This window comes from Chelonia mydas, chromosome 3 (genome assembly GCF_015237465.2).
Source record: "Chelonia mydas isolate rCheMyd1 chromosome 3, rCheMyd1.pri.v2, whole genome shotgun sequence".
Lineage (NCBI taxonomy): Eukaryota > Metazoa > Chordata > Testudines > Cheloniidae > Chelonia > Chelonia mydas.
The window spans coordinates 2,678,412-2,706,393 of NC_057851.1; the positions used below are offsets into that span (position 1 = coordinate 2,678,412).

Genomic DNA, 27,982 nt, shown 5'->3' on the forward strand with positions numbered 1-27,982 from the left:
CTTACCTGTTCTGTTCATTCCCTCAGGGGCACCTGGCATTGGTCACTATCAGAAGACAGGATACTGGGCTAGATGGACCTTTGGTCTGACCCAGTATGGCCGTTCTTATGTTCATTCCAAGGTGAAATTAGCTAGTTTCAAAAAAACTTTTTTACCTGTTTGCTATATTTATCAAGGTAAATTAAGTCCAAGAATAAGGAGGGTTTCTTATGACAATTCCCTTTCCTAATGCACAGAATGAAATCCATGCTCTATACTCCTCTTCCACCAGCCAGGGCCTTGAAATCCAGTTCTTCTCCCCAAATGTGGGTCTTGCAAATTAATATGTTACCATGTCATCAGATGTATTTCTATGGGGAAGGGGGGGGAATGACAGCTGTATTAAGACTAATGTTCCCTCTAATTTTTTCCATCCATGTGCAGAATAAATTTTGTTATGTGCACTGAGATAATGTGCAGATGTGCGCCACCAGCAGAAACCAGAAAACCTAGATATAATATATATTTTAAAAGGTACACCAGTGATAATTACTCCAGCCAGGACAGGTTAGGTATTAACTCACTACTCAAAGAATTAAATTTAAATGTAAGAGAAATAAAAATTATGAAATGCACAGACCAGTCAAAAAACTAAAATAACACACTTTGTAAGAATAAAATTACAGAGAATATATGTGCATTGCAGGAAGTACCAAGAAGTAACAACAAAACAACACCACCACAAGTATGAGCTCCTGAGCAAGGCTGTCCCGTCTCCCCTGGTGGAGTAGAGGGGTGGGGTACACACACCCAGACATCAGCACCCCCTGCCTGCCCCCCAACTGCACAGCCAGCAGGAGGGTCCCAGGAGTAGAAGGGACTCCAAGGCAGACGACTGCAAAGCAGTGTGGGGAGGGGCACCTGAATACACACTGCCGGCTGGATGTGTGAGCGGCTCTGCTAATCAACTGCACGGCACTTCAATTATTCCTGGGTGGCTGCCCCAGCACACAGCTTACGGGGAACAAAGATTTAGACCCCAAAATTCAGAACTTTAAAACATATATTAAGTCCAGTTAGCGGCTTCATGTTGCTAAGCAGGATCACCAATTTTCTTAGAGTTAAGGATCTCATTAAGAGAAGACTGACTAACTACCCACCCAAAAATTTAAGTGCAACAGATTAAGCAAAACTGAAAGAATTGTCAAGTCAGGAGCCCTGGCCCTACTAAAGAATTGGCTCTAATGTAAGGAATGCAAATCTGATAGGTATTCATGGGTGATGCTAAAAATGCAGACTCACTTTAAAAAAAAAGCAGCAGCAGCAATCACAGCAGGTAGTAAATTGAAAAATAACCCTGTCCATCGCTGCTCTGCCCTGGGTTTTGATATTTTTCATTATAAAAACTAGTTCTCTACATTCTTCCCCATCTGTTTGTTCCCTGTGGTTGCACGTATTGTCCATTAACTAAAATAGCCTGCCCTGCGATGAGACAGCACACTCCGCTCAAAGAACAGGGAAGAAGCAACAGTTATGGCCTCTTAGCGAACAGGAAGTGAAATTGCCAGAGATGCAGTGTGCCCCATTTCAAGAGGGAAACCACTGTGACCACCCCATGAAAGAAAACTTGTGGCCAGCTGTTCCACAATACAGTAGTCACTAGCTCCCTTTCGTCCTCTGCAGGATGGAAGCTACAATGGTGCTGGCAACATACGGTATGGGCAGAAAGGAAGCAAATAGGAGAAACACTTTTCTATGGCAGTAATCAAACCCTGGACTACCAAGGTATATGGGTCAAACCTATTCAGAACCATCACTATAGAAACCCCTTAGCGGCAGAAAGTTCGGTCAGCAGAAACATATTTCACTTGAGCTACCCTGCCTTCCTCACTGTTTTTCTCCATGATGCAGAGTTCTAACTTTATCTTCCAAAGTTGAAGACATTAATTTTGTATTATTTGCAAGGCAAAACATAAAAACTGATTAAAAATCAGAACCATTTTATGGTGTTTTTAAAGGCAGGAAAAATCCTCTTAAAAATAAAGTCATACAAATTAGAGATGGAAAATATCTAGTCCATCATCCTGGCCAACCCACTGTCCCACATACACTCCAAAGCTCTGTGTCCAATCATTAAGTAACTGGGCTCTCATTTCCCTCCCGAAACTATTCTAAAACTCTACAGCTAAGCAGCAGTAAGTGAGAAGCATGAAGAATGCTTCAGTTGCAAGAGCAAAGCGCAGTATGTTCAGTAGCACTCAAACAGTGTTTTACTTAAAGTGGAAGAGAAATTCAGTTTAGATGACCATATAACAAACCCCTTTTATTTGAATGAGAAGGGCAGAAGCTCTTTGCCATCACTGGCTGAAAGCTAAAGCAATCAGGTGGCTGACTATGTTGAAAGGCAAAAAACCTTCCCCTTTGACTACAAATCAAATAAAAAGGTGAAAGCTAAGTATAGGCCTTCTTCAGATCCCTTCCAGTCCCTATGATTCTATGACTCTATAAGCACAGAATCATAGACTTTAAGGTCAGAAGGGACCATTATCAATCATCTAGTCTGACCTCCTGCACAACGCAGGGCACAGAATCTCACCGACCCACTCCTGCGAAAAACCTCTCACCTATGTCTGAGCTACTGAAGTCCTCAAATCGTGGTTTAAAGATTTCAAGGAGCAGAGACTCCTCCAGCAAGTGACCTGTGCACCATGCTACAGAGGAAGGCGAAAAACCTCCAGGGCCTCTTCCAATCTGCCCTGGAGGAAAATTCCCTCCCGACCCCAAATATGGCGAGCAGCTAAACCCTGAGCATATGGGCAAGATTCACCAGCCAGATACTACAGAAAATTCTTTCCTGGGTAACTCAGATCCCACCCCATCTAACATCCCATCATAGGCCATTGGGCCTATTTACCATGAATATTTAAAGATCAATTAATTGCCAAAATCATGTTATCCCATCATACCATCTCCTCCATAAACTTATCCCATCTCCTCCATAAACTTATCGAGTCTAATCTTAAAGCCAGATAGGTCTTTTGCCCACACAGCTTCCCTTGGAAGGCTATTCCAAAACTTCACTCCTCTGATGGTTAGAAACCTTAGTCTAATTTCAAATCTAAACTTCCCAATGACCAGTTTACATTCATTTGTTCTTGTGTCCACATTGGTACTGAGCTTAAATAATTCCTCTCCCTCTCTGGTATTTATCCCTCTGATATATTTACAGAGAGCAATCATATCTCCCCTCAACCTTCTTTTAGTTAGGCTAAACAAGCCAAGCTTCTTGAGGCTCCTTTCATAAGACAGGTTTTCCATTCCTCGGATCATCCTAGTAGCCCATCTCTGTAACTGTTCAAGTTTGAATTCATCCTTCTTAAACATGGGAGACCAGAACTGCACACAGTATTCCAGGTGAAGTCTCACCAGTGCCTTGTATAATGGTACTAAAACCTCCTTATCTCTACTGGAAATACCTCGCCTGATGCACCCCAAGACCGTATTAGCTTTTTTCACGGCCATATCACATTGGCGGCTCACAGTCATCCTATGATCAACCAATACTCCATGGTCCTTCTCCTCCTCCGTTACTCCTAATTGATGCGTCCCCAGCTTATAACTAAAATTCTTGTTATTAATCCATAAATGCATAACCTTACACTTCTCACTACTAAATTTCATCCTATTACTATTACTCCAGTTTACAAGGTCATCCAAATCTTCCTGTATGATATCCTGGTCTCTCTAAATTGGCAATACCTCCCAGCTTTGTATCATCCGACAACTTTATTAGCACACTCCCACTTTTTGTGCTGAGGTCAGTAATAAAAAGATTAAATAAGATTGGTCCCAAAACTGATCCCTGATTAACTCTACTGATAACCTCCCTCCAGCCTGACCGTTCACCTTTCAGTAGGACCCGCTGTAGTCTCCCTGTTAACCAATTCCTAATCCACCTTTCAATTTTCATATTGATCCCCATATTTTCCAATTTAACTAATAATTCCCCATGTGGCACGGTATCAAACGCCTGACTGAAATCTAGGTAAATTAGATCCACTGCATTTCCTATGTCTAAAAAATCATAGACTCAGAATATCAGGGTTGGAAGGGACCTCAGGAGGTCATCTAGTCCAACCCCCTGCTCAAAGCAGCACCAATCCCCAATCAAATCATCCCAGCCAGGGCTTTGTCAAGCCTGACCTTAAAAACTTCTAAGGAAGGAGATTCCACCACCTCTCTAGGTAACGCATTCCAGTATTTCACCACCCTCCTAATGAAAAAGTTTTTCCTAATATCCAACCTAAACCTCCCCCATTGCAACTTGAGACCATTACTCCTTGTTCTGTCATCTGCTACCACTGAGAACAGTCTAGAGCCATCCTCTTTGGAACCCCCTCTCAGGTAGTTGAAAGCAGCTATCAAATCCCCCCTCATTCTTCTCTTCCGCAGACTAAACAATCCCAGTTCCCTCAGCCTCTCCTCATAAGTCATGTGTTCCAGTCCCCTAATCATTTTTGTTGCCCTTCGCTGGACGTTTTCCAATTTTTCCATATCCTTCTTGTAGTGTGGGGCCCAAAACTGGACATAGTACTCCAGACGAGGCCTCACCAATGTCGAATAGAGGGGAACAATCACGTCCCTCGATCTTCTGGCAATGCCCCTACTTATACATCCCAAAATGCCATTGGCCTTCTTGGCAACAAGGGCACACTGTTGACTCATATCCAGCTTCTCGTCCACTGTAACCCCTAGGTCCTTTTCCACAGAACTGCTGCCTAGCCATTCGGTCCCTAGTCTGTAGCGGTGCATGGGATTCTTCCGTCCTAAGTGCAGGACTCTGCACTTGTCCTTGCTGAACCTCATCAGATTTCTTTTGGCCCAATCCTCTAATTTGTCTAGGGCCCTCTGTATCCTATCCCTACCCTTCAGCGTATCTACCTCTCCTCCCAGTTTAGTGTCATCTGCAAACTTTCTGAGTGTGCAATCCACACCGTCCTCCAGATCATTAATGAAGATATTGAACAAAACCGGCCCCAGGACTGACCCGTGTGGCACACCACTTGATACCGGCTGCCAACTAGACATGGAGCCATTGATCACTACCCACTGAGCCCGACAATCTAGCCAACTCTCTATCCACCTTATACTCCATTCATCCAGCCCATGCTTCTTTAACTTGCTGGCAAGAATACTGGGGGAGACCGTGTCAAAAGCTTTGCTAAAGTCAAGGAACAACATGTCCACTGCTTTCCCCTCATCCACAGAACCAGTAATCTCATCATAGAAGGCAATTAGATTAGTCAGGCATGACTTGCCCTGGGTGAATCCATGCTGACTGTTCCTGATCACGTTCCTCTTCTCTAAGTGCTTCAGAATTGATTCCTTGAGGACCTGCTCCATGATTTTTCCAGGGACTGAGGTGAAGCTGACTGGCCTGTAGTTCCCAGGATCCTCCTCCTTCCCTACATTAGCCTTTTTCCAATCCTCCGGGACCTCCCCCGATCGCCATGAGTTTTCAAAGATAATGGCCAATGGCTCTGCAATCACATCTGCCAACTCCTTCAGCACTCTCGGATGCAGCGCATCCGGCCCCATGGACCTGTGCTTGGCCAGCTTTTCCAAATAGTGCCGAACCACTTCTTTCTCCACAGAGGGCTGGTCACCTCCGCCCCATGCTGTGCTGCCCAGTTACTTTCTCAAAGAAGGAGATCAGGTTGGTTTGGCACCATCTACCTTTTGTAAAACCATGTTGTATTTTGTCCCATTTACCATTGACTTCAATGTCCTGAACTACTTTCTCCTTCAAAATTTTTTCCAAGACCTTGCATACTACAGATGTCAAACTAACAGGCCTGTAGTTACATGGATCACTTTTTTTCCCTTTCTTAAAAATAGGAACTATGTTAGCAATTCTCCAATCATACAGTACAACCTCTGAGTTTACAGATTCATTAAAAACTCTTGCTAATGGGCTTGCAATTTCTTGTGCCAATTCCTTTAATATTCTTGGATGAAGATTATCTGGGCCTCCCGATTTAGTCCCATTAAGCTGTTCGAGTTTCGCTTCTACCTCAAATATGATAATGTCTACCTCCATATCCTCATTCCCATTTGTCATGCTACCATTATCCCTAAGATCCTCTTTAGCCTTATTAAAGGCTGAGGCAAAGTGTTTGTTTAGATATTGGGCCATGCCTAGATTATCTTTGACCTCCACTCCATCCTCAGTGTTTAGCGGTTCCACTTCTTTCTTTCTTTTCTTCTTATTTATATGGCTATAGAATCTTTTACTATTGGTTTTAATTCTCTTTGCAAGGTCCAACTCTACTTGACTTTTAGCCTGTCTCTCTTTATCCCTACATGTTTTGACCTCAATAAGGTAGCTTTCCTTATTGATCCCTCCCATCTTCCACTCCCTGAAAGGCCTTCCAAAGCAGCCCTGCAAATCTCAAACTGAGGTATCTTCTATCTTAGCTCAAGAACGGGAGATTTTTTGATAGAGAGCCCTAACAGAGATGGAGAGCATACATAACTTTACAGGACTCCATAATTCCAGAATTTGTAATGACTCTTCTGGCTCTCAAACATATTGAAGAAACACTGGGAGACTCCTGAAAGAACATTTTAACAGAATGGTTGTGGGTTATGGGACACACAACTGGGGCCCAGAGGAAAAGAAAAGGATAGGGCTTGTCGTCAACACAAGATCAGCTAGCCAGAGTCTGAGTCTGCTGTTGGCACCTACAGCAATTCACAGAGTCATAGATCCCAGACGTGCTGCTACCATCTATCACAGTTTCAAGGCAACTAGACCTGTACTTTCCAGTGTGGTCCCTCGGATTCTGGCTACCAGCCATATCCTCTCTTGGGTGGAGACCCAGACCACACGCCTTCCTGACAGGGGTATTTCCAGGCTGCACAGTTCCCTGCCTACACTGTAATATTCCAAGCAAGCCTAAACAAGCCTTGCTTTCTCTTCAAAGGTTATGAACAGAAAAAGTATCCTCGGGTCCAAGTTATCACACAGATATTTCTCAGCAAGCGCATTTATCTTTATAGATTAACATAATTTGTTGGGGAAGAGTCAACAGGGCTTTTGTAAAGGGAAATCATGCCTTGCCAATCTATTAGAATTCTTTGAGAGAGTCAACAAGCATTTGGACAAGAGTGATCCAGTGGATACAGTGTACTTAGATTTTCAGAAAGCCTTTGACAAGGTCCCTCACCAAAGGCTCTTAAGCAAAGTAAGCTGGCATGGGATAAAAGGGGAGTCCTTTCATGGATCAGTAACTGGTTAAAAAAAAAGAGATCGGAAACAAAGGGTAAATAAATGGTCAGTTTTCAGAATGGAGAGAGATAAATAGTGGTATCTCCCACGGATCTGTACTGGGATCAGTACTGTTCAACATATTCATAAATGATCTGGAAAAAGGGATAAACAGTGAGGTGGCAAAATTTGCAGATGATACAAAACTACTCAAGATAGTTAAGTCCCAGGCAGACTGTGAAGAGCTACAAAAAAAATCTCACAAAACTGGGTGACTGGGCAAGAAAATGGCAAATGAAATTCAGTGTTGATAAATGCAAAGTAATGTATATTGGAAAACGTAATCCCAACTAGACATATAAAATGATGGGGTCTAAATTAGCTGTTATCAATCAAGAAAGATCTTGGAGTCATTGTGGATAGTTCTCTGAAAACATCCACTCAAGGTGCAGCAGCAGTCAAAAGAGCTAACAGAATGTTGGGAATCATTTGGAAAGAGATACATAGTAAGATAGAAAATATCATATTGCCTCTGTATAAATCCATTGTATGCCCACAGCGTGCAGATGTGGTCGCCCCGTCTCAAAAAAGAAGATATATTGGAATTGGAAAAGGTTCAGAAAAGGGGAACAAAAACAATTAGGGGTATGGAACAGCTTTCAGATGAGAGATTAATAAAACTGGAACTTTTCAACTTGGAAAAGAGACGACTAAGGGGGAATATGATAGAGGTCTATAAAATCACGACTGGTGGTGAGAAAGTAAATAAGGAAGTGTTACTTACTCTTTCTTATAACATAAGAACTAGGGGTCACTAAATGAAATTAATAGGCAGCGGGTTTAAAACAAAACAAACACACACAAGGAAGTATTTCTTCACACAACGCACACTCAACCTGTAGAACTCTTTGCCACAGGATGTTGTGAAGGCCAAGATTATAACAGGGTTCAAAAAAGGACTAGATAAAATTCATTGAGGCTAGGTCCATCGATGACTATTAGCCAGCATGGTCAGGGATGCAACCCCATGCTCTGAAGTGTCCCTAGCCTCTGTTTGCTGGAAGCTGGGAGTGGGAGAGAGACAGGATGGATCACTTGATGTTTGTCTGTTCTGTTCATTCCCTCTGAAGCACCTGGTACTGGCCACTGTCGGAATACAGGATACAGGCTAGATGGACCATTGGTCTGACCCGGTATGGCTGTTCTTATGTTCTTAAGGTGAAAACATTAAAAACAGTAAAAACCTACATGCATGCTAAAAAGCTTACTAGAAGTCACTCTGACTCCAACCTCCCACTCTGGCAGGTGTTAGTCCTTCAGAACGCACAAATGGATTTTCACTAGGGTTACAAATTCACAACTGCCTCTGATCCAGAACTAGAACCCTGGCTGGGCAGCTCAGCCCTTTCTTTATACAACTGGGGCCTTTCATCTCCAGGAACAGGTACTCAGCAGACAAAGGCACGGCTTTTGCATAATTAGATGTCGAAAATTAGCATTAACCTCCCTTAGGCAGTCTCCAGGACATCCACCTAACAGTTATCCCCAAAATCCATTCTTGTCCAGGACATTTTCAATATCATCCTTTGAACATCACATCTCCTCCTAGAGAGACTACATACAATCCCAGCTCACAATAATACATAAACTTTGCATTTAATACAATAGGTTTCAGAGTAGCAGCCATGTTTGTCTGTATCTGCAAAAAAAAAAAAAAAAAAAAAAAAAAAAAAAAAGGAGGATCTAATTGCCTTTTATGATGAGATAACTGGCTCTGTGGATGAGGGGAAAGCGGTGGACGTGTTGTTCCTTGACTTTAGCAAAGCTTTTGACATGGTCTCCCCCAGTATTCTTGCCAGCAAGTTAAAGAAGCATGGGCTGGATGAATGGACTGTAAGGTGGACAGAAAGTTGGCTAGATTGTCAGGCTCAGCGGGTAGTGATCAATGGCTCCACGTCTAGTTGGCAGCCGGTATTAAGTGGAGTGCCCCAAGGGTCGGTCCTGGGGCTGGTCTTGTTCAATATCTTCATAAATGATCTGGAGGATGGTGTGGATTGCACCCTCAGCAAGTTTGCAGATGACACTAAACTGGGAGGAGAGGTAGATACGCTGGAGGGTAGGGATAGGATACAGAGGACCCTAGACAAATTAGAGGATTGGGCCAAAAGAAATCTGATGAGGTTCAGCAAGGACAAGTGCAGAGTCCTGCACTTAGGACGGAAGAATCCCATGCACCGCTACAGACTAGGGCCCGAATGGCTAGGCTAACAAATTTATTTGAGCATAAGCTTTCGTGAGCTACAGCTCACTTCATCGGATGCAGTCAGTGGAAAATACAGTGGGGAGATTTATATACACAGAGAACATGAAACAATGAGTGTTACCATACACACTAACGAGAGTGATCAGGTAAGGTGAGCTATTACCAGGGGGGAAGAAACCTTTTGCAGTGATAATCAAGGTGGGCCATTTCCAGCAGTTGACAAGAACGTCCGAGGAACAGCGGGGGGCTGGGGGTGTGTGAAAAGAATAAACATGGGGAAATAGTTTTACTTTGTGTCATGACCCATCCACTCCCAGTCTTTATTCAAGCCTAAGTTAATTGTATCCAGTTTGCAAATTCCAATTCAGCAGTCTCTCAGAGTCTGTTTTTGAAGTTTTTTTTGTTGAATAATTGCCACTTTTAGGTCTGTAATCGAGTGACAAAGAGACTGAAGCGTTCTCCGACCAGTTTTTGAACGTTCTCATTCTTGACGTTTGATTTGTGTCCATTTATTCATTTATACTTAAGCTTAATTCTATACAGTTTTTCAAGGAAATTGCCGTATCTGTCACAGAGTATCAAGACCAATTTGGAATTATGAGAATCAGATCTGCTTCATCTTCTCTAATCTATGAAGAAATCTGGGGATTGAGGGTATGGTAAGAAAGATCTAGAGAAGTCCAAAAGAGCAGCGACTCAAGAGGATCACAGCTTCTGCTCCACTTTATCTGACCATGCTGCAAACACACAAAACAGCAATCTTCAAATGACAGCAAGTTTGAAATAATACTTTGCTGGATCCATTTGGCAATGTAGTCTGCTATCATGTTTAAGACACCTGCTAGATTTATTGCTGAGAGGACTTTCATCCCACCTTAAACATTAAAGGCTCTACAACAAAATAAGAACTCAGAAACCCAGAGATGTAAATCCTGATCAAATCTGCTCTAGACTGAGGAATTTGGCTCGAATCTATAACTAGAGCCAATACTCTAAAAAGGTCTTAGTGCAATTAGGATTCATGAGGACCTTGTACTTCATCAGGTTCTGTACAAGTGTTCATTTACATGATTTGCACTACTACTGCCACCATCAAGAGTTTGTTTTCAAGGTCACAGACCTGCTTATGTTCCCTTTAAGATCAATGACAAAACTTGATTTACTTCATTAGGAGAAAGCTCACTGTTTGCTAAAAGACTAAGGAGGCATAATCTTGGGGGCACATTCCTGGGACCAGGAAGGACCATTAGAATATTAATTAGGAAAAAGAAGGTTTAATTAACAGATTATCATTTGAAAAGATTCCTGTTTGAGGTATGCTGATACTTGTGTCAAGATTAAAAAACTGTCTAACCCTGGGGTTGAACCATGCTCTCATAGGGCATAGACATTGAGATGCAACCAGTGATTAGGAGAAGTGATCACACCTGATACACACCTTTGAGCCTGGATTAAAATAATTCTTTTTACCTAGCCACTCATCCAGATAAGGTACCCTGGGCACTGTTTTAGCATCAAGCTGCTGGAACCATGAATAGGCTTTCTGAAGCATCCCTGGAAGTGCTGAAGCTACACATTAAGGATTATAAAAATGAAACTGCCATGAGTTGATATCAAATCTAAAAGCTTCTAATGGCCTGAGAACCATGAAACTTTGTGGGTATGCAACCTTTGAGATCAAAGCTAAGTAAGCAGCATGGAGGAGTTATCTACATAAGTTTTTACTATGAATATTTTATAGTCTGAAATAAGACCGTTTATGCCCAGAATTGAGCAACAACCTCCAGATTTCAAACAAACCAGAAAAAAAAAATCCAGGATGCTTTTGATGAGCAAGGAAACTATGTGCTCAAGAAATGAAGGCACAGTAAAGTCTCTGGAGACAGCACAGAGAGTTCATCGTAAGTACAGTATTCCATTCCTGTCATCTAATAATAGAGACTGTTACCTTCCACGAAGAAGCTCCTGAACAAAGAAGAATCAAATTGTCAAATTCTACTCAGCTTTTTCAGGATGCTAAAAGGTCCAGCATGGGTCTTATGTTTTGTTCTTGTTCTGTTCTTGACATCAAGACTTGTATCAGACTGGGAATCACACATACAATGTGGTTGCTAAATGAGAACTGCTTAAGATTCTCCATTCCACTGATGATAAAAAAGGGAAGATTTTAGAGCTGAGAAGAATTTACAGCTTTGGCTAATCCCATTCTGGAAGGAAGGAAGAATAAATGCTTGTCTTGAAAAAAAAAGACAAGTTAACAACTATGTTTGAAATACACCCAGAAGGTAGCCCATGCTATCCTACTGTCTGCCAGGCACTGGATAATTAAATATGGCCAAAAAATGCCTCTAAAAATCTCAGGATCTTTGAAACCTTCTGGCCCCTTAAGCCAGTTTCTCAATAAAATGTAAAAATGAAGGGATCCAATAACAAAACAAATATTTCACTATCATGCCCTAATTTTATTATTTACAAGACCAGAGCTCTGTCTGAGACAGCCTGTAATAGTAGCAGCCACTCCAGGAACTTCACATTAAATTTTTTGGGAACTTAAAGTTTATTAGACTTTAGAGGCCACTGTGGAATCTAGTACTGACTCAATGAGCTCTGTCCTCTGGATAGGTATTAACAATGACTTCTCTTTGTTGACTGAGACTCAGGTAGGTGAAACGCTTGGATCTCCAATAAATGCAGTCATCCCCATGCTGTGCTTATTTCCCTTGAAGGAGCCAATCACTGAGGTATGGGTATACCTGGATTCCTTGCTGTCTCGGGTGAACCACCATCACCACCAGGCATTTTGTAAAGCCTGTTGGCACTGTTGATAGTCCAAATTACAGAACTCTGTATTGGTAGTGGCAATTACCCACTTGGAACCTCAAGAATTTTTTTCCTGTGAGCTGGATAGATTGTTACGTGAAACTAGGCATCTTGGAAGCTGAGAGCCGTGAACCAGTCCTGTGGCTCTAAAAAGGAGATTTTGGTGGCTAATGTTACCATCCAGAATTTGAATCAGCAGATTCAGGTATTTAGCTATATCAAGTCCAGAATTGGGCACCTTTCCCCCTTTTTCTTTGGTATTAGAAAATAATGGGAGTAAAGCCTTCCCTCTGTGTTCCAGAGGCACTTCTTCCACTGCTCCAGGACTTAGAATTAACTCCATCATCTCTTGATATAACAGTCTCTTCTGAGAGGCATTCCTGAAAAGGGATGGGACAGGGAGGTGCAGAAATAGGGAGGGTCTAGAATTGTATAGCTTACCCCCACCCCCTGTGATCCCTCGGGACCCAACCATCTATTGTGATAAGATTCCAGGCTCCTTGAAAATAAAATAGTATTTCCAGAAGCAGAGACAGTGAAAAATGATCCTCCAAAACAGAATTCCCAACCAACGAATCAAATTGGCTGCCTTGGTGAGGTTGCTGGGTGAGCAACTGATGAGGAGGAGGCAGAAGGTTTCCTTTGGTTTCTCTGTCTCTTCTTAGGAGGTTCATATGGCCTTTCCTGGGTCTAGTAACTCTGTGGCCTGACCTGCTTCCTCCTTGGTATAGGATAGGAGGCACCTAATGATCTTAATGATACTCAAGAACCTTTAAGAAGTGAAGCCTAGAGAGAGGAGCATGTCACCATCTGACCCTCAGGAACAAGGAACTTAAATTCCTTCTTGCTGTCAAGGGGGAATTTGTCCAAGAATTTAGAAGCACAGTGCCAATTTAAATAATCATATTTAGCATAATAAACATGTCCAGTAATTGGCAAATTCTCATTTGCAGCTGGCTGAAGAGTAATGTGTGTCCAAATAAATAATCTTTTTTTGTTTCTTTACTCAGGGCATAGACATTCGTGATCCCTGCTGTCTGGTTCATTCATGGACTGCAGCCACAACTAAAGAGCCTCGAACAGGATGCATGCAGAACTGCTCAAATCCTGATAATGGGACTTGATAATCAGCTCTTTTGAATGTAGGCATTGGGCATGCTGGTGTCTGCCAGACCTGTATAGCTGGTTCCAGAAGTCACTTGTTAGCCAACTGTTCAGGTAGAGATCCATGAAAAGTGTCCAGGAGTTATGGGATTTCTCCTGGAGAACTTCCACTACTATTTCAGGGGTGTCTGTAATATGGCAAAACTGCAAATGAAAGGCCTTGTAATCATCAAGTTTTGTGTTTGATAAAGAAGGTGAATGCTCTTATCCAGTGAAGAAAAAGAAGAAATAGTTGCTTGTATAAGTTCTTCAGCATGCAGATCCTCTTCCTCAAAGCCTTGCTCCTGTAATTGCTCAGGAACTGTTCTCTAAAGTCCTTGAAGCATTCCCCTGTGATTTGTGAGAGGAGGAGACCTGAGCCTAGATGGAGTTGCAGAAGCTGGCTTCCTAGCAGGCTATAATTCCCAAGCTGCACAATATGCCCAAGACTGGTAATAAGGGTAAGAGGCCAGGAGGGCCAATACCATGGAGAATGCTTGTCTTTTGAACCCCTAGATGTAGGGAAATAATAAAGTGCTCTAGATTCCCTATCAGAGCTATACTGATCAAATTATTGGGACCTTGAAGAGTGGCTGGAGTGATACCACTCCCTGCTATGCTCAGAGGCTGAGGAGAATGAGTATTTCCTTCTCTAGAGGTAGAGACTACCTTAACCGGGGTCCCAAGCAAAACCACAGCATCCAATGTGGCTGGCACTGAAGAAGAACTTGATACCATAATGGTGCAAGTGGTTGGTAGCATGAATGGTATTCTCACCACAGAGGAGAGCAGTGGCAATTCAGGGTGAGCTGACACTGAGGCCGCCCAGTACTGTGGAAGCTTCTGCTACTGGGAAAGATGGTACCGAGGGCAAACAGATGAAGATGAAGTACCAGGGTCCCAGATACCGATGATGTCAGTACCAAGAGCTTCAATGCTAAGGATTCTGCCAGGTGAGACATGCCCGAAAGGCATGTACCAAAGCACAGTGACTGGTACCTGAGGGGATGCCAACAGGACTCATTTTCAGCCTTGAGCTGTTTAAAAAGGCAGCATGAGGAGACCTCTGCTTTTTTCTGATGAGGACTGGGTGAGAGTGACCTAGTTTTATGCTTTTTCCTTTCCTAACAACCGCCTTTTTACCAGTCCTAGAGCGCTGAGGCTGAACTCACGGGAGCACTTCGAGCAGAGGCTTGTTCTGGTCTGTTATGCTCACTCTCCTAGATCTGTTGTAAGGGCAGAACCCAGTACTAGCAAAGTCTCACAGCCAGCCATGAGGGGATTCTTTTAAGGGGGGGATGTGGGGGTGGGAGTCAGTTTCATGTTTATTTAGTTCTAGTTAATTTTTCTTTAGAGTTCTGTGCTGTGCAATGTGGCAATATCTGAGCTTAAAACACTCCACAAAAATGCTGAATTCCAGATTTTAAACAGTGAATATAAGTTAATAAAAGCTAGTAGAGTAATTTTCAGTTTTGCATTAAAAAGATTATCCCAGTAAGATTGGAGCCTAAAATACCAGAGCACGTCCCCTTCTATGAGCAATTACAAGGGCTGCAGAACAAAGACAGATAGAGCTTCCTTAGAAACAAATTATGAACTGCATGAATCACTTGGAGTAAAATTCACAACACTAAGTCACTCAGGAATCATTTCATAAAATAGAATTTAAGGGCCTAAGTCCTTTATGCACTTGAAAATTTTACAATTTTATCTTTAGTAACAAAAAAATGCACAAAATAGGACTGAATGGTAGAGCAACTCACCTGATTTCTTTCAGTCCTTCTTTCTGGATAACTTGAAGAATCTCTTTATGGCTCATAGGTGTGTTGGGATATTTCTCCAGGACCTGGCATGCATAAACAGATGAAGAGGGCAAAATTACTTATCTGCAATTTTTCATAAAACAAAGTATCTTCTCCTAAATAAATCCACACTTAACAGTTTTCATGTCTCCAGGGAGCACAGCAATTAATGGGTTGCAGGAATCTCTTCCCTATCCCTTTCACCTGAGACTATAATTGCAAGTCATGGCAATAGATTAAATACATAAATACTGCATAGCTTCAAATTTCTTTTTACCATTTAAAGCTTAAAGTAATTGGGATTTTTAGTTCTCACTTAAGTGGATGGACAAATCTGATTGGTCTATATAGGCTACACCTTCAGAAAAAAAAAAAAAAAACTTACTAGGTAAGACCTCACAGTCCAACTGCCTTGTCCCTAGAACCTTCAAGCCTGTTGTAAAAGCCGACCGCAAACAAGATGTAAATTTGGTGAACAATTTACGAAAGGTCATGGAGCATCCACCATCACTTACAATTTTTAAATCAAGATTGGATGTTTTTCTAAAAGATCTACTCTAGTAATTATTGAGGAAGTTGACAGGTTTTCATTAAGTTGGTTTTGCATAATCACTCAATTCCCATTTCAATGCTTTTTGTTGTGTTTTAATTCTTTTCCTTATGTGTTTCAATCAATACATTTCTAACCTTTAACCTCTAACATGAATTTCCTAGTGTGTTTGCCATGGTATTAAGCAAGCTGATGCCTGTGTATCTGAAATTTCATTTATAACTGTTGAATGTTGAACTGAGACAGGGTCACATTAACACCTTTGACTCTTTGAACCCATATAGTCCATCAAAATTAATCCAACTGCACATGATAGCTGTAACACATAAAACATTTTGCACTGGGTTCTAAAACATCACTGTTCTTTCTTTAGTAGCACAAGGATACACAGATCTACATAAAAATAATAAACCCTACACACACTCCTTGTTTCACCTTCCTCAGCACTCTGGAGTATACTTTGGGCAGGGGTCCAGGTCATCTGCAGATGTCCAAGACTCTTCTGCAGCTCATGGCTTGACTTCTGAACCACGTAGCTTTTCTTCCCCTCTAGTGTAGCTTGTGTTTTCTGACCTTGGTTGGTCACACAGCTGAACTGAGCCCTCTCTGCTATGAAAGCATACCCCCACTTCTTTTCCTGCCCAAAGCTTCTTGTATCTGAGTCCCTCAAGTTTATATGTGGCAACACCAACATATGGTTCCTTTGTTCTGTTGCTAGAGATTTTCCACTGCTCTAAATGCCAGTTGAGGGGTAGAAGAATACTGGTTCTCTGAGGTTTGAGCTAACCCCATTGTCCCAAGATATTTCCATCTGAATAGCCAACCATTTAGATGTAATGACTGACTATTGTCCCTAGTCTAGCAGAGATGTGACACAGCCCTGTCAGCCTATGACAGAATCCACATACTGTAGTTATTCAATAATACTATGAAAATTGCTATAACAGCTTCATAATACCAACCAGAATTCATAAGATGTACAGACAGATTACCCAAATCACCACCGGGGGGATGGGAAGAGGAGAAAGGGTGAAAAAAGAAAAAAAACTACAGTTCAAAAGATACTATAAATATTCTTCCTTCCTCCAGAACAGTAAGTGTTCTACACTGATACACATTTCTAGATGGAATAAGATTGTGTCCCATCTCATCGGAAGTAGATTCAGATACAGCAATCCACATATTCAATTACTGCAGTTCTTCTACAGAATGACGTCACATATCCTGAAAAAGCTTCAACTGGTACAAAATGCAGCAGCCATTTTGCTTAGCAACACAGGTCAGTGTTAACATCATCCCAGTCAAGTCTCTCTTTGAAACCATGACATTATTCCAGTGGAATACAGCTAACTGCCTATCAAAAGAGAGGCTCATGAGCACTGGAAACAACTTTAAAAGGAGCAGGCATCAGCTGTGAAATTCGCTACTAGAAGAATTAAAAATAACTACTAAACTCATAGGTTTCAGAGTAACAGCCGTGTTAGTCTGTATTTGCAAAAAGAAAAGGAGTACTTGTGGCACCTTAGAGACTAACCAATTTATTTGAGCATAACCTTTCATGAGCTGTAGCTCACGAAAGGTTATGCTCAAATAAATTGGTTAGTCTCTAAGGTGCCAAAAGTACTCCTTTTCTTTTTACTAAACTCATCCAATTCAGAACTAAATGCAAACCTTGTGTCCTCAACTTGGCTTTCCCACAATAATCTTTGTCTAACTTCATAGTGTCTTGTGTGTGTGTGAAATAGTTTTTCCTACCGAGTGGGAAGGAAGAAATAGATTGATATTTGTATTTTTAAATATGTGCTAGGTACTCAGAGAATACAGTGACAGAATCACTTAAGAGTACCTAGACAGCACTGAGTGAAATGGATGTCCAATTCCTTTGCTGCTTCCAGAAAATGAGTATTTTCCAAGTATTGCCAACATGAAGTGTTATAAAATGTGTGAGTGAGAGAGAGAGTTCCTGCTTCAAAAGCAATCCTTATTAAGAGCCCTGGTTCAAGACGGACTCCTAGGTGCTATAATATGAATGAATGAATGATAAGACCATGATGGCACAACCCCTGATAAGTTGCTCCAATGAAAACCAAAGAACTAGGGTTAAACCAATGAAATTAATCGGCAGCAGGTCTAAAAACAAACAAAAGGAAGTACTTTTTCACACAACACAGTCAACTGTGGAACTCCCTGCCAGGGGATGTTGTGAAGGCCAAAACTATAACGGGATTCAAAAAATAAGTAGATAAGTCCATGGAGAACAGGTCCACCAATGGCTATAGCCAAGATGGTCAGGGATGCAACCCCATGCTCTGGGTGCCCCTAGCCTCTGCTTGCCAGAAGCTGGGACTGGACAATGGGGGACAGATCACTCAGTTATTGCCTATTCTGTTCATTCCCTCTGAAGCACCTGGCATTGGCCACCGTCGGAAGACAGGTCTGACACAGGGCCAAAAAAGGTTAAGCAACTTGCAGGCTAAATGACCCCAAATTCTACCTTTAAAGACATATTAGGAAAGTATATAAAGTGTAATTAGGGCTATTCCTTATAAATAGTTAGCAAAGCCACTGTTAAAAAATTAGAAGAAGATAGTGATTGTAGTAGTCTATGTTTATCTAGATCTTGTTAGAGATTAACAATATCACCAAATGGTTACTGTCTGTCACTGTATTCTATTAGTTCAAAGATCAGAAGGAAATATTAACATTTAGAGAAATTATAAATGTGGTAATATCATGGTCTTTATTTCTCTTTGAAGTATGTAATAAACTACCTGTAAATGGCAGGAAATGGGCAGTTGCCTTATACTAATCCATTCAGCTAATTACCCGTGGTCCTTAGAAAATAGGAGGTTACTTCAAAGCCACTGTTCTTCACCCAAGAAATGTCTGCTGTCAAGAGCCTCAGTCACAAGACTTGAGGTCTCCTGATATTGGACATTGGACTGTAACTTGATGAACTGATTCTGAAAGAAAAGGAGGACTTGTGGCACCTTAGAGACTAACCAATTTATTTGAGCATGAGCTTTCGTGAGCTACAGCTCACTTCATCGGATGCATATTGTGGAAAGTTTAGAAGATCTTTTTATATACACACAAAGCATGAAAAAATACCTCCTCCCACCCCACTCTCCTGCTGGTAATAGCTTATCTAAAGTGATCACTCTCCTTATAATGTGTAAGGCTTTGGGGGGGTGGGGGGTGAGAAAACCTGGATTTGTGCTGGAAATGGCCCAACTTGATCATCATACACATTGTAAGGAGAGTGATCACTTTAGATAAGCTATTACCAGCAGGAGAGTGGGGTGGGGGGAGGTATTTTTTCATGCTTTGTGTGTATATAAAAAGATCTTCTACACTTTCCACAGCATGCATCCGATGAAGTGAGCTGTAGCTCATGAAAGCTTATGCTCAAATAAATTGGTTAGTCTCTAAGGTGCCACAAGTCCTCCTTTTCTTTTTGCGAATACAGACTAACACGGCTGTTACTCTGAAACCTGATTCTGAAAGGACTCTTTGCAACTCTAAAGCTAACCATCTTTGTTGTGAAACTGGCCTAAGAACTTTATTCATGTCTGTATGTATAATGATCTTTTAACCAATACTCACTCACTCTTTTCTTTTTTAATAAACCTTAGTTTAGTTAACAACAACAACTGGCTGTAAGCATGTATTTGGGTAAGATCTGAGATATTCATTAACGTGGTGTGGGTAATGCGTCCAATTCTTTGGGATTGGTAGAATTTTTATATGAATAAGATTTTTTGTAATCATCATCATATTTGACTTAGCTGCCTGGGTGGGAGCTCAAGGCTGGATTGTTTGAAGGGAACTGTGTTTTTGGCTTCCAGGTAACCAGTAAGGTGCTGTGGAAGCTGTTTTGTTGCTGGCTTGATTAATCTAACAGTTTGGGGGATTGTCTATCCCATTCTTTGGGGTTTGCCTTAGTGAGCAGTCGCAGCTATCTCAGCATGGCTCCCCTGAGACTCCAGTCACTACAGGAGACTGGGCTAGATGGACCATTGGTCTGACCCAGTATGGCCATTCTTATACTCAAAGCACAAGAAGCAAGGACCCAAACCATGAAGGGCTTTATGGAATATAAATCAAAGATGACAGGCCAAAGAGAAAATAAGCTAGTGTTCTGCTGTTTCTTGTGCATTTTGCAGTGGCAGTCGAAAAAGCTAACAGCGTGTTTGGAATGCCTCTATAGAAACCCATGGTACGTCCACATCTTGAATACTGCGTGCAGATGTGGTCACCCCATATCAAAAAAGATCTATTGCAATTGGAAAAAGTTCAGAAAAAGGCAACGAAATTGATTAGGTGTCTGGAATCGCTTCTGTATGAGGAGAGATTAATAAGATTGGGACTTTTCAGCTTGGAAAAGAGACTATGAAAGGGGAATATGATAGAGGTCTATAAAATCATGACTGGTGCTGCGAAAGTAAATAAGGAAGAGTTATTTACTCCTTCTCATAAGACAAGAACTATGGGTCACTAAATGAAATTAACAGGCAGCGGGTTCGAAACAAAACAAAAGGAAGTATGTCTTCACACAACGCACAGTCAACCTGTGGAACTCTTTGCCAGAGGATGTTGTGAAAGCCAAGATTATAACATGGTTCAAAAAAGAACTAGATAAATTCATGGAGGATAGGTTCATCCAGGATAGCCAGGGATGGTGTCCCTAGCCTCTGTTTGCCAGAAGCTGGGAATGGGTGACAGGGGATGGATCACTTGATGATTCCCTGTTCTGGTCATTCCCTCTGGGGCACCTGGCATGGGCCACTGTGGGAAGACAGGACACTGGGCTAGATGGACCTTTGGTCTGACCCAGTATGGCCATTCTGATGTTATGTTCTGATGTTTGTTGAAGACAAAAATAATTCTGTTTCATATCAGAAATTCATATCTCATCTTCCCCTCTTTGGTTCACTTTCTTGATATTTGTTATGCCATATTCTCATTTCAACAGTCCTTTAGTCCATGTATAGAATTTTCCAGGGAATATAGGAGGTGGTTAAGATTCTGAATTTTTCTCCCGAAGATTCAACACTTTCATCCCTTCAATTCCTGATGAGAAAACTCCTACCCTTACTATATGCTATTCCAAGGAAACATCGACCAAGAAGAGGGAGAACAAGTTTTGATTTTCCTCATATTATTAAGATAAACATACAGAATATAGGTTGTTTTTCTAAACCTTTTCAGGTCTTAGCACATTGCGTAGTGCTGGGGCTAAAATAGTAATGCAATCCTGGGACGTATAAATACAAGAACATCAAACAGTACAGAGCACTGGCATAATCACTGCTGGAAAACTGTACTCAATACTAGTGTCAACACTTTAAAAAGAATATTGAAAAATTGGATAGGGTTCAGAGATGAATCACAAGAATGATTTGAAGCCTGGAAAACATGCTATCGTACAGTGAGACATTTGAGCCCAGTCTATTTAGCTCATCAATCAAAAGTTTAAGAGGTGACTGGATCATATTATATAAGTACCTATGAAGGCAGAAAATAGCATGCACTTTAATCTAGCAGACAGATATAAAAGACAATCCAATGCCTGGAAACTGAAGCTAGATACATTCTAACTGAAAATAAAATGTGCAAATTTGTAACAATAAGGGTAAACCACCACTGGAACAATTTACCAAAGGATGTAGTGGCTTCATCGCTTTGAGTCTTTAAAATCAAGATTAGAAAATATGCTTTAATTCAACCACAGGTTACAGGTCTTCACGGAAGAGTTACTGGATAAAATTCTATGGTCTGTGTTATATAGGAACTCAGATGCATGCATGCACGCACGCACACACAGCATTACTGCAATACAAAAGATAACAATGTATGACTGTTGGACCCGTACACTCAGTGGTAAGGAAGACAACTAAAGAGAACTGAAGTAGCAGAAGCATTGTTGCTTGCACCAGACTTTACTGTAGATGATGATGAATGGTGAAATGACCTGTTAACACCCCTCCAATCATAGGGTGAAAGGACAAAGAACAGGGTGGGGGGGCATGCTTAAGTGGGTTACGTGCGTGTGTGTGTGTGTTTCTAGAGAGAGAGAGAGAGAATATGGGGGGGGGGGGTTAAAAGTGGATTATAAATAGTTGTAAAAAGCCATAAATTCAGGGTGGGTTTGGGAATATCTTTTATTGGACCAACTTCTGTTGGGGGCGGGGGGGCTTGTCTACACTTACCATGGGGTCGACGTGCGGCGACTGATTTAGCGGGTCTAGTGCAGACGCGCTAAATCGACCACAGTTCGCTCTCCCATCGACTCCTGTACTCTACCTGAACAAGAAGCGCAAGGGGAGTCAACGGGACAGCATCTCCCGTCGACATAGCATAGCGAGGACCCCTTGGTAAGTAGATCTAAGTACGTCTACTTCAGCTACGTTATTCACATAGCTGAAATTGCGTAACTTAGATCGATCTCCCCCCGTAGTGTAGACACAGCCAGAGAGAGAAGCTTTTGAGCTTACACAGAGCTCTTCCTGACCTGAAGAAGCTCAAAAGCGTGCCTCGCTCTCTCTCACCAACAAAAGTTCGTCCTTAAAAGATATTACCTTACCCGCCTTGTCTCCCTAATATCCTGGGACCACACACCTAAAACCTAACTGTGTACTATCAAATAGTAACACCAGATAGCTCTAGACATAAAAAGTACAGTGGTCACTATGATTCAGGATAAGGCTACTTTGGAAATCACATATTTCTCCCCCCATCTCCAAAGCATAATTAGTTATCCACAGTGACTAGCAAAAGCCGAGCACAATTACAAAACAAGTGCAAGCTTCTAAAATTCCCATTACTGTAGGTGTTAGAAAGTGCAGTATACGCAGCAAGTTCTACACCCACTTTAGTGAAATGGGGCCATTTTCTCTCTTGTTGAAGGAAAAAAAAGGCAGACAATATTTGCTAATTTCACTTCAAGACAATAGCTGCTGTGTCTCAGATTTACTCTGCCAGGAACAACTTCCTTCTCAGCAGGAACTTTATAGGGAAGAGGAAAAGGCTCATTATGAAGTTCTGCTACATAGAACTTCTGCAGGGGTATCAATACCTGAAATAACAACTGAGTTTTTCAGTGCCACCATCAGTACAAACATGATAGCATGCAAGGAAGCACCAGCAAATGAGACCAAAAAGAAACAGGGGGAAAACAAAAGGAAATAAAGTACTTCAACAGTAGCGAAAAGGGATAAGTCGTCATTTACTGAACCTTAAACACATGCCAACATGACAGACATTAGTATGCATTTAAATCCCACCTTGGGAGAGGATAGCTTCACCTAGATCTTAAGTTCATAGCTACCTTTAAGGAATACACTGTCCTCCTGCCACAGAAACCAGCTAAAGCACATCCGAATGTGAATCATGAGCGACACCTTGTGGCCACAATTTAAAGCCACATAGACAACACAATAATATACACTGTGCAGAATACTGCATTGGCTGATAGGATGGAATCAACTAGACTAGACTTGGTCCTTTCTATTTCTAATTTCTATGACTATATTTCCTAAAGCAGGGGTAAAAAGCTCTGCCTACTTAATACCAACCTGAGACATAATACACGGTGCAGAACTTTTATTAAAGGATCATTCCTCTGGTTTGTGTTCTTTGATCAATGGTGAAAAATACTGATATTTAAAATTAGTACAATTAAATTTTAAAAATTAACAGTCTACCGAGATGAATGGAAGCAGGTCACACCTCTGAGCTACAGTACCAGCTCAGACAGCTGCTGCGTGCCAGCTCAAAAGAATAGCCTTGGATCTGCAATCCTGTCTAGTCTCTTCGGCAAAGGCAGCTTTATCCAAAAGGCTTTTCTTCTTATGCCTATCAGTACTGTTGCAGTTTTAAAACTAAGCTGACCTTGTTTACCTCAGTGCACTGTTTAGAAAGCTCATACCAAATGAGCAGCACTCATCCACCTCCAAACTGTACCAGCTTTGAAAAGGAAGTTCTAGATTAAAACTGGCATTTCTTAGCCACCTGCCTGTAGCGATGTTCTGGAAATAAGACTGATATCAGCACTAGTCAGGAACATCACCATCAGACTAAACAGTTTCCCTCCTGCTCCCAATGCTGGTTTAAAGAAAATTTTATTACTTGAATAAAGTGTTTAGTTGTTTGAGTTGTTTAACCAGATAATGACTCTAAACGAAAGCAAGTATACAGTCCTCTACAGGATTCCCACCACATTGTTGGTATTGCAGGTTTTTCCATCTTTTAGTGTTACAGATAAGCCAACCAGAGGATCAGAAATAACAGCTTTAATCACCGTAAGAGAATTTTCAGTTCATATAGTACATGCCAATAGGTGTTTGTCAGCTTTCAGAAGATGCGCTGAGCAAAGCACTCACATTACTTGGTGGTAAAACATTTGCCTGTTCATAACAAGTACAGATATATGAAATTATCCAAGACAAAAGTTGTCTGTGAGCAGATTGGGAGACCTTTCATTCTGTCCACTAGAGCCAGGAACAGCTGAGTGGACCTCTGAAACAGTTTGGCCCTGTCTATGTAGATTGCTAGTGCTCATCTAATGTCCAATGTGTGTTGTCCTTCATTCCTATTTGCATTGAGGTTTTGGGGAAAACGCAGGTAAGTAAGTAGTTTGACTGCTATGAAAATCTGAAACTACTTTAGGGAAGAAACTCAGATGAGGCTGTACGTATACCTTATCTTTAAAGAATGTACATCTTGGCTCAAATATCAGGGAACGCAGTTCAGAGACTCTTCTGGCAGAAGTGATGGCAAAATTAGGAAAACCACTTTTCAGGAGAGGTATAGTAAGCAGCACATTGCTAAAGGCTCAAATGGTGGTCCCATAAATTTAGACAAGACCAGGTTCATGCCCCAAGGGGGAAAGGGCTCTCTTAACTGAGGGTGCAGTGACCTCTCCTCTATTATTTACTACTCCCCAATTTTTGTGTCATCTGCCACCTTTATCAGTTATGACTGTTTTCTTCCACGTGACTGATAAAATGTTAAATATCATAGGGTCACGGAGCTATGTGAGGAGCTTGTTCCAATCCTCCGGCAGCAGGACATGCAAAAGAAGGAGGCCATACCAGTACAGAAGCAGGTTGCTACAGCGACCAGGAAGCCTGCTACCCCAGACTGCTCTAGGTCCATGGTTAACATTTAATATTGGCAAGTCATGTGTCACTGCTGTGGTAGTGGGAGTTTGTGAGGCAATTATACAATGGTTTACCATGGGTGGTAGACATAGCTAATGTGCATGAAACAACAGCTGGCTTTCAGAGAATAGGCTTCCCAAATTATCCTGGGTACATCAATGGCACTCATGTGCCCACAGTTTGCCCACCATTAGAAGCCCTTGAATATGTCACCAGCAAATAGCACTACATCATTCTGCAGGCTTTGGCTGACCATAAAGACAGGTTCATGATCATCAATATGGGATGTGCAAGAAAGGTGCATGCCAGATCTCATCAGCACACCAGTATTAGTTACCTGTCTGGACAAGTAGGGATCTTATTCATTCCAAACAAGACTTATCAACATGGTGACTGTGCCTCCTGCCATTTTATACTCTACTGCCCTAGTTCATAAAATTGTAGCCTGACCACAGAGCACCTAGCAGAAGGTTTAATTACACACTTAGCTGATGCTAGAATACACATTTGGCATGTTGAAGCCAAGATGGCGCTACTACAAAACTATTTGAATGCCAGTGTGGTCAATGTCATCCATATTGTGTGCAGGGCACAGCACGCCACAGTATCTGTGAGCGTAAAGGCAAGAATTTTCACCTGGAGCAGTCTCAAGGACACTGCTGGTTTGTCAGCTTAGCACAGGCAACCAGAAAGTGCACCCGTCATCACTGGGGTTGAGTCCAGGCAAGCAAGGGCACTAAGAGATGCCTTGTCCACATATATACTTACTTCTTCATTCACATCACCCTATGATGCATGAGGAGGAATGCAATGCTGTGTTCTGTGGTACTCAAATAGCAAATAATTTGACATTTACCATTATTTGCAATTGATTTTGTGTGTTTATAAAACAAGTGTTACTTTATTAAAAGCTTTGGATACAATTTCCAGCTCATTCCTTTTTCCAAGAAACTTACTCGCCAACATTGTGGTAAACCAAGACCAATGTGGCACCTTAGAAACTAACAAATTTATTTGAGCATAAGCTTTCGTGAGCTACAGCTCACTTCACCGGATGCATCCACTGAAGTAAGATACATCCGATGAAGTGAGCTGTAGCTCATGAAAGCTTATGCTCAAATAAATTTGTTAGTCTCTAAGGTGCCACAAGTCCTCCTTTTCTTTTTGTGGATACAGACTAACACGGCTGCTACTCTAAGACCAATGTGTTCACCAAAAATGTATTGAAATCATCAAAAGTATTCTGAAAACCATTTCAAACATCACTGCTGCCTGTCCACAAGTAACTATTTAGAAAGGTTAAAAAGTGCAATCATATGGAAAACTGCACCATAATCTGATGCGCAAGCTGTACAGTCTAACTGGTCTCCTTCCCCCTGTTTGAACAGGTTGTACGTGTTTGAAGGGGGTGGTGTGAACAGGGTACATTTGCTCATTTCCAGTTCACTGAGCTGTTCATAGCCCATCCAAACCAGCCGTTCTCCAATGGCTGCATTGGCTGCAAGATGTGATAGCTCGGAGCAGAGTCTTCATACACTGGAGCTGGGGGCTGCAGCCTGGCAGCCATCAGTATGGCCCTGCCAAATTCACAGCCTTGTAAAACGCTTCATGGACTGTGAAATCTGGTCTTTTGTATACCTTTACCCTATACTATACAGATTTCACGGGGGAGACCAGATTCTCTCAAATTGGGGGTCCTGACCCAAAAGGGAGTTGTGGGGGGGGGGGTCACAAGATTACTTTAGGGGGTTGAGGTATTGCCACCCTTACTTTTGTGCTGCCTTCAGTGCCGAGTGGCCGGAGAGCAGCAGCCGTTGGCTGGACCCCCCCAGCTCTGAAGGCAGTGCCCTGCCAGCGGCAGCGGAGAAGTAAGGATAGCAGTACCGCAACCCTCCTCCCCTTCCCCCACACAGTAAAATTACAACCACCCCCACAACTCCTATTTGGGTCAGGACCCTACAATTACAACACCATGAAATTTCAGATTTAAATAGCTGAAACCATGAAATTTATGATTTTTTACATCCTATGACCATGAAATTGACCAAAATGGATTGTGAATTTGTAAGGCCCTAGCCATCAGGGTGAGCAGCCGCTCAAACACCTCAACTGCTGTACTCAGTCCTGATCCCTCATCCTTTGGTCATGCCCAAGGAAACACAAGACGCATCTGTGATGGGGTTCTGTGACAAAGTGGGACTGTTCTTAATGTTTCCTCTGAATACTGATGGAGTGCCTCAGTTTCCCCTATGCATTTCTTAAGTCTCTAGGTGGTGGGATAAGGGGGTGTAATTGTTGCAGACTCTGTCTCCTGGCAACTGATGGCCTGGGCCCTTCCCCCCTGCAAGGTAAGAGCTAAAGGGTTGGAGAACAAAGGAATCAGGTGACCTCCTGGCCCGGGAAAGGGACAAAGCCCAGAGGAGAAGGGGCTGGAGGGGGAGTCAGTTTGGGGCTGGCTGGGGACATGGAGTGAAGGGCAGATGTGGTTGTCTGGCTCACTGCCCCCAAAATGGACCCAGCTGAGGGGTCCTGTTCTCTGTACCTAAAAGCTCTGGTTTAGACCATGTTCCTGTCATCTAATAAACCTCTGTTTTACTGGCTGGCTAAGAGTCACATCTAACTAAAAAGTTGGGGTGCAGGACCCTCTGGCTTCCCCAGGACGCTGCCTGGGCAGACTCGCTGTGGGAAGCGCACGGAGGGGTAGAAGATGCTGAATGGTCCAAGGTCAGACCCAGGAAGGTGGAAGCTGTGTGAGCTTTTTGCCCTAGAGACAGGCTGCTCACAGAAAGGAGACCTCACCAGAGTCCTGACTGGCTTCATAGGGAGCAGTTCCAGAGCATCGCCCGGGGACTCCGCAATAACTGGTGGCAGAGGTGGGATGTACTGCACCCCGTAGATGGCGCTTCCTACAGTAAGTGACTGGGGATCAGTAAAACGAAGGGGGATTGACGAGGACCAGGCGTGCTGAAGGCTAAGAGAGGAGCGGTTTCG

At 42.2% G+C, this 27,982-nt stretch overlaps 1 protein-coding gene across 15 annotated transcripts in view; it reads right to left on the reverse strand.

Moving 5' to 3' along the window:
* Positions 1-27,982, reverse strand: part of ASXL2 (ASXL transcriptional regulator 2) — a 241,609-nt gene that overhangs the window by 155,088 nt on the left and 58,539 nt on the right. For 8 of the 15 annotated variants that reach the window (XM_037893721.2, XM_037893718.2, XM_037893712.2 and 5 more), the window contains 2 exons: positions 15,239-15,321; positions 11,886-11,888 (listed from right to left, as the gene is read on the reverse strand). In XM_037893721.2, the coding sequence (XP_037749649.1) occupies positions 11,886-11,888; positions 15,239-15,321 (86 nt within the window). The remainder of the gene's footprint in view (positions 1-11,885; positions 11,889-15,238; positions 15,322-27,982) is intronic. The other 7 variants (XM_043542007.1, XM_043542006.1, XM_043542005.1 and 4 more) reach the window with 1 other exon arrangement.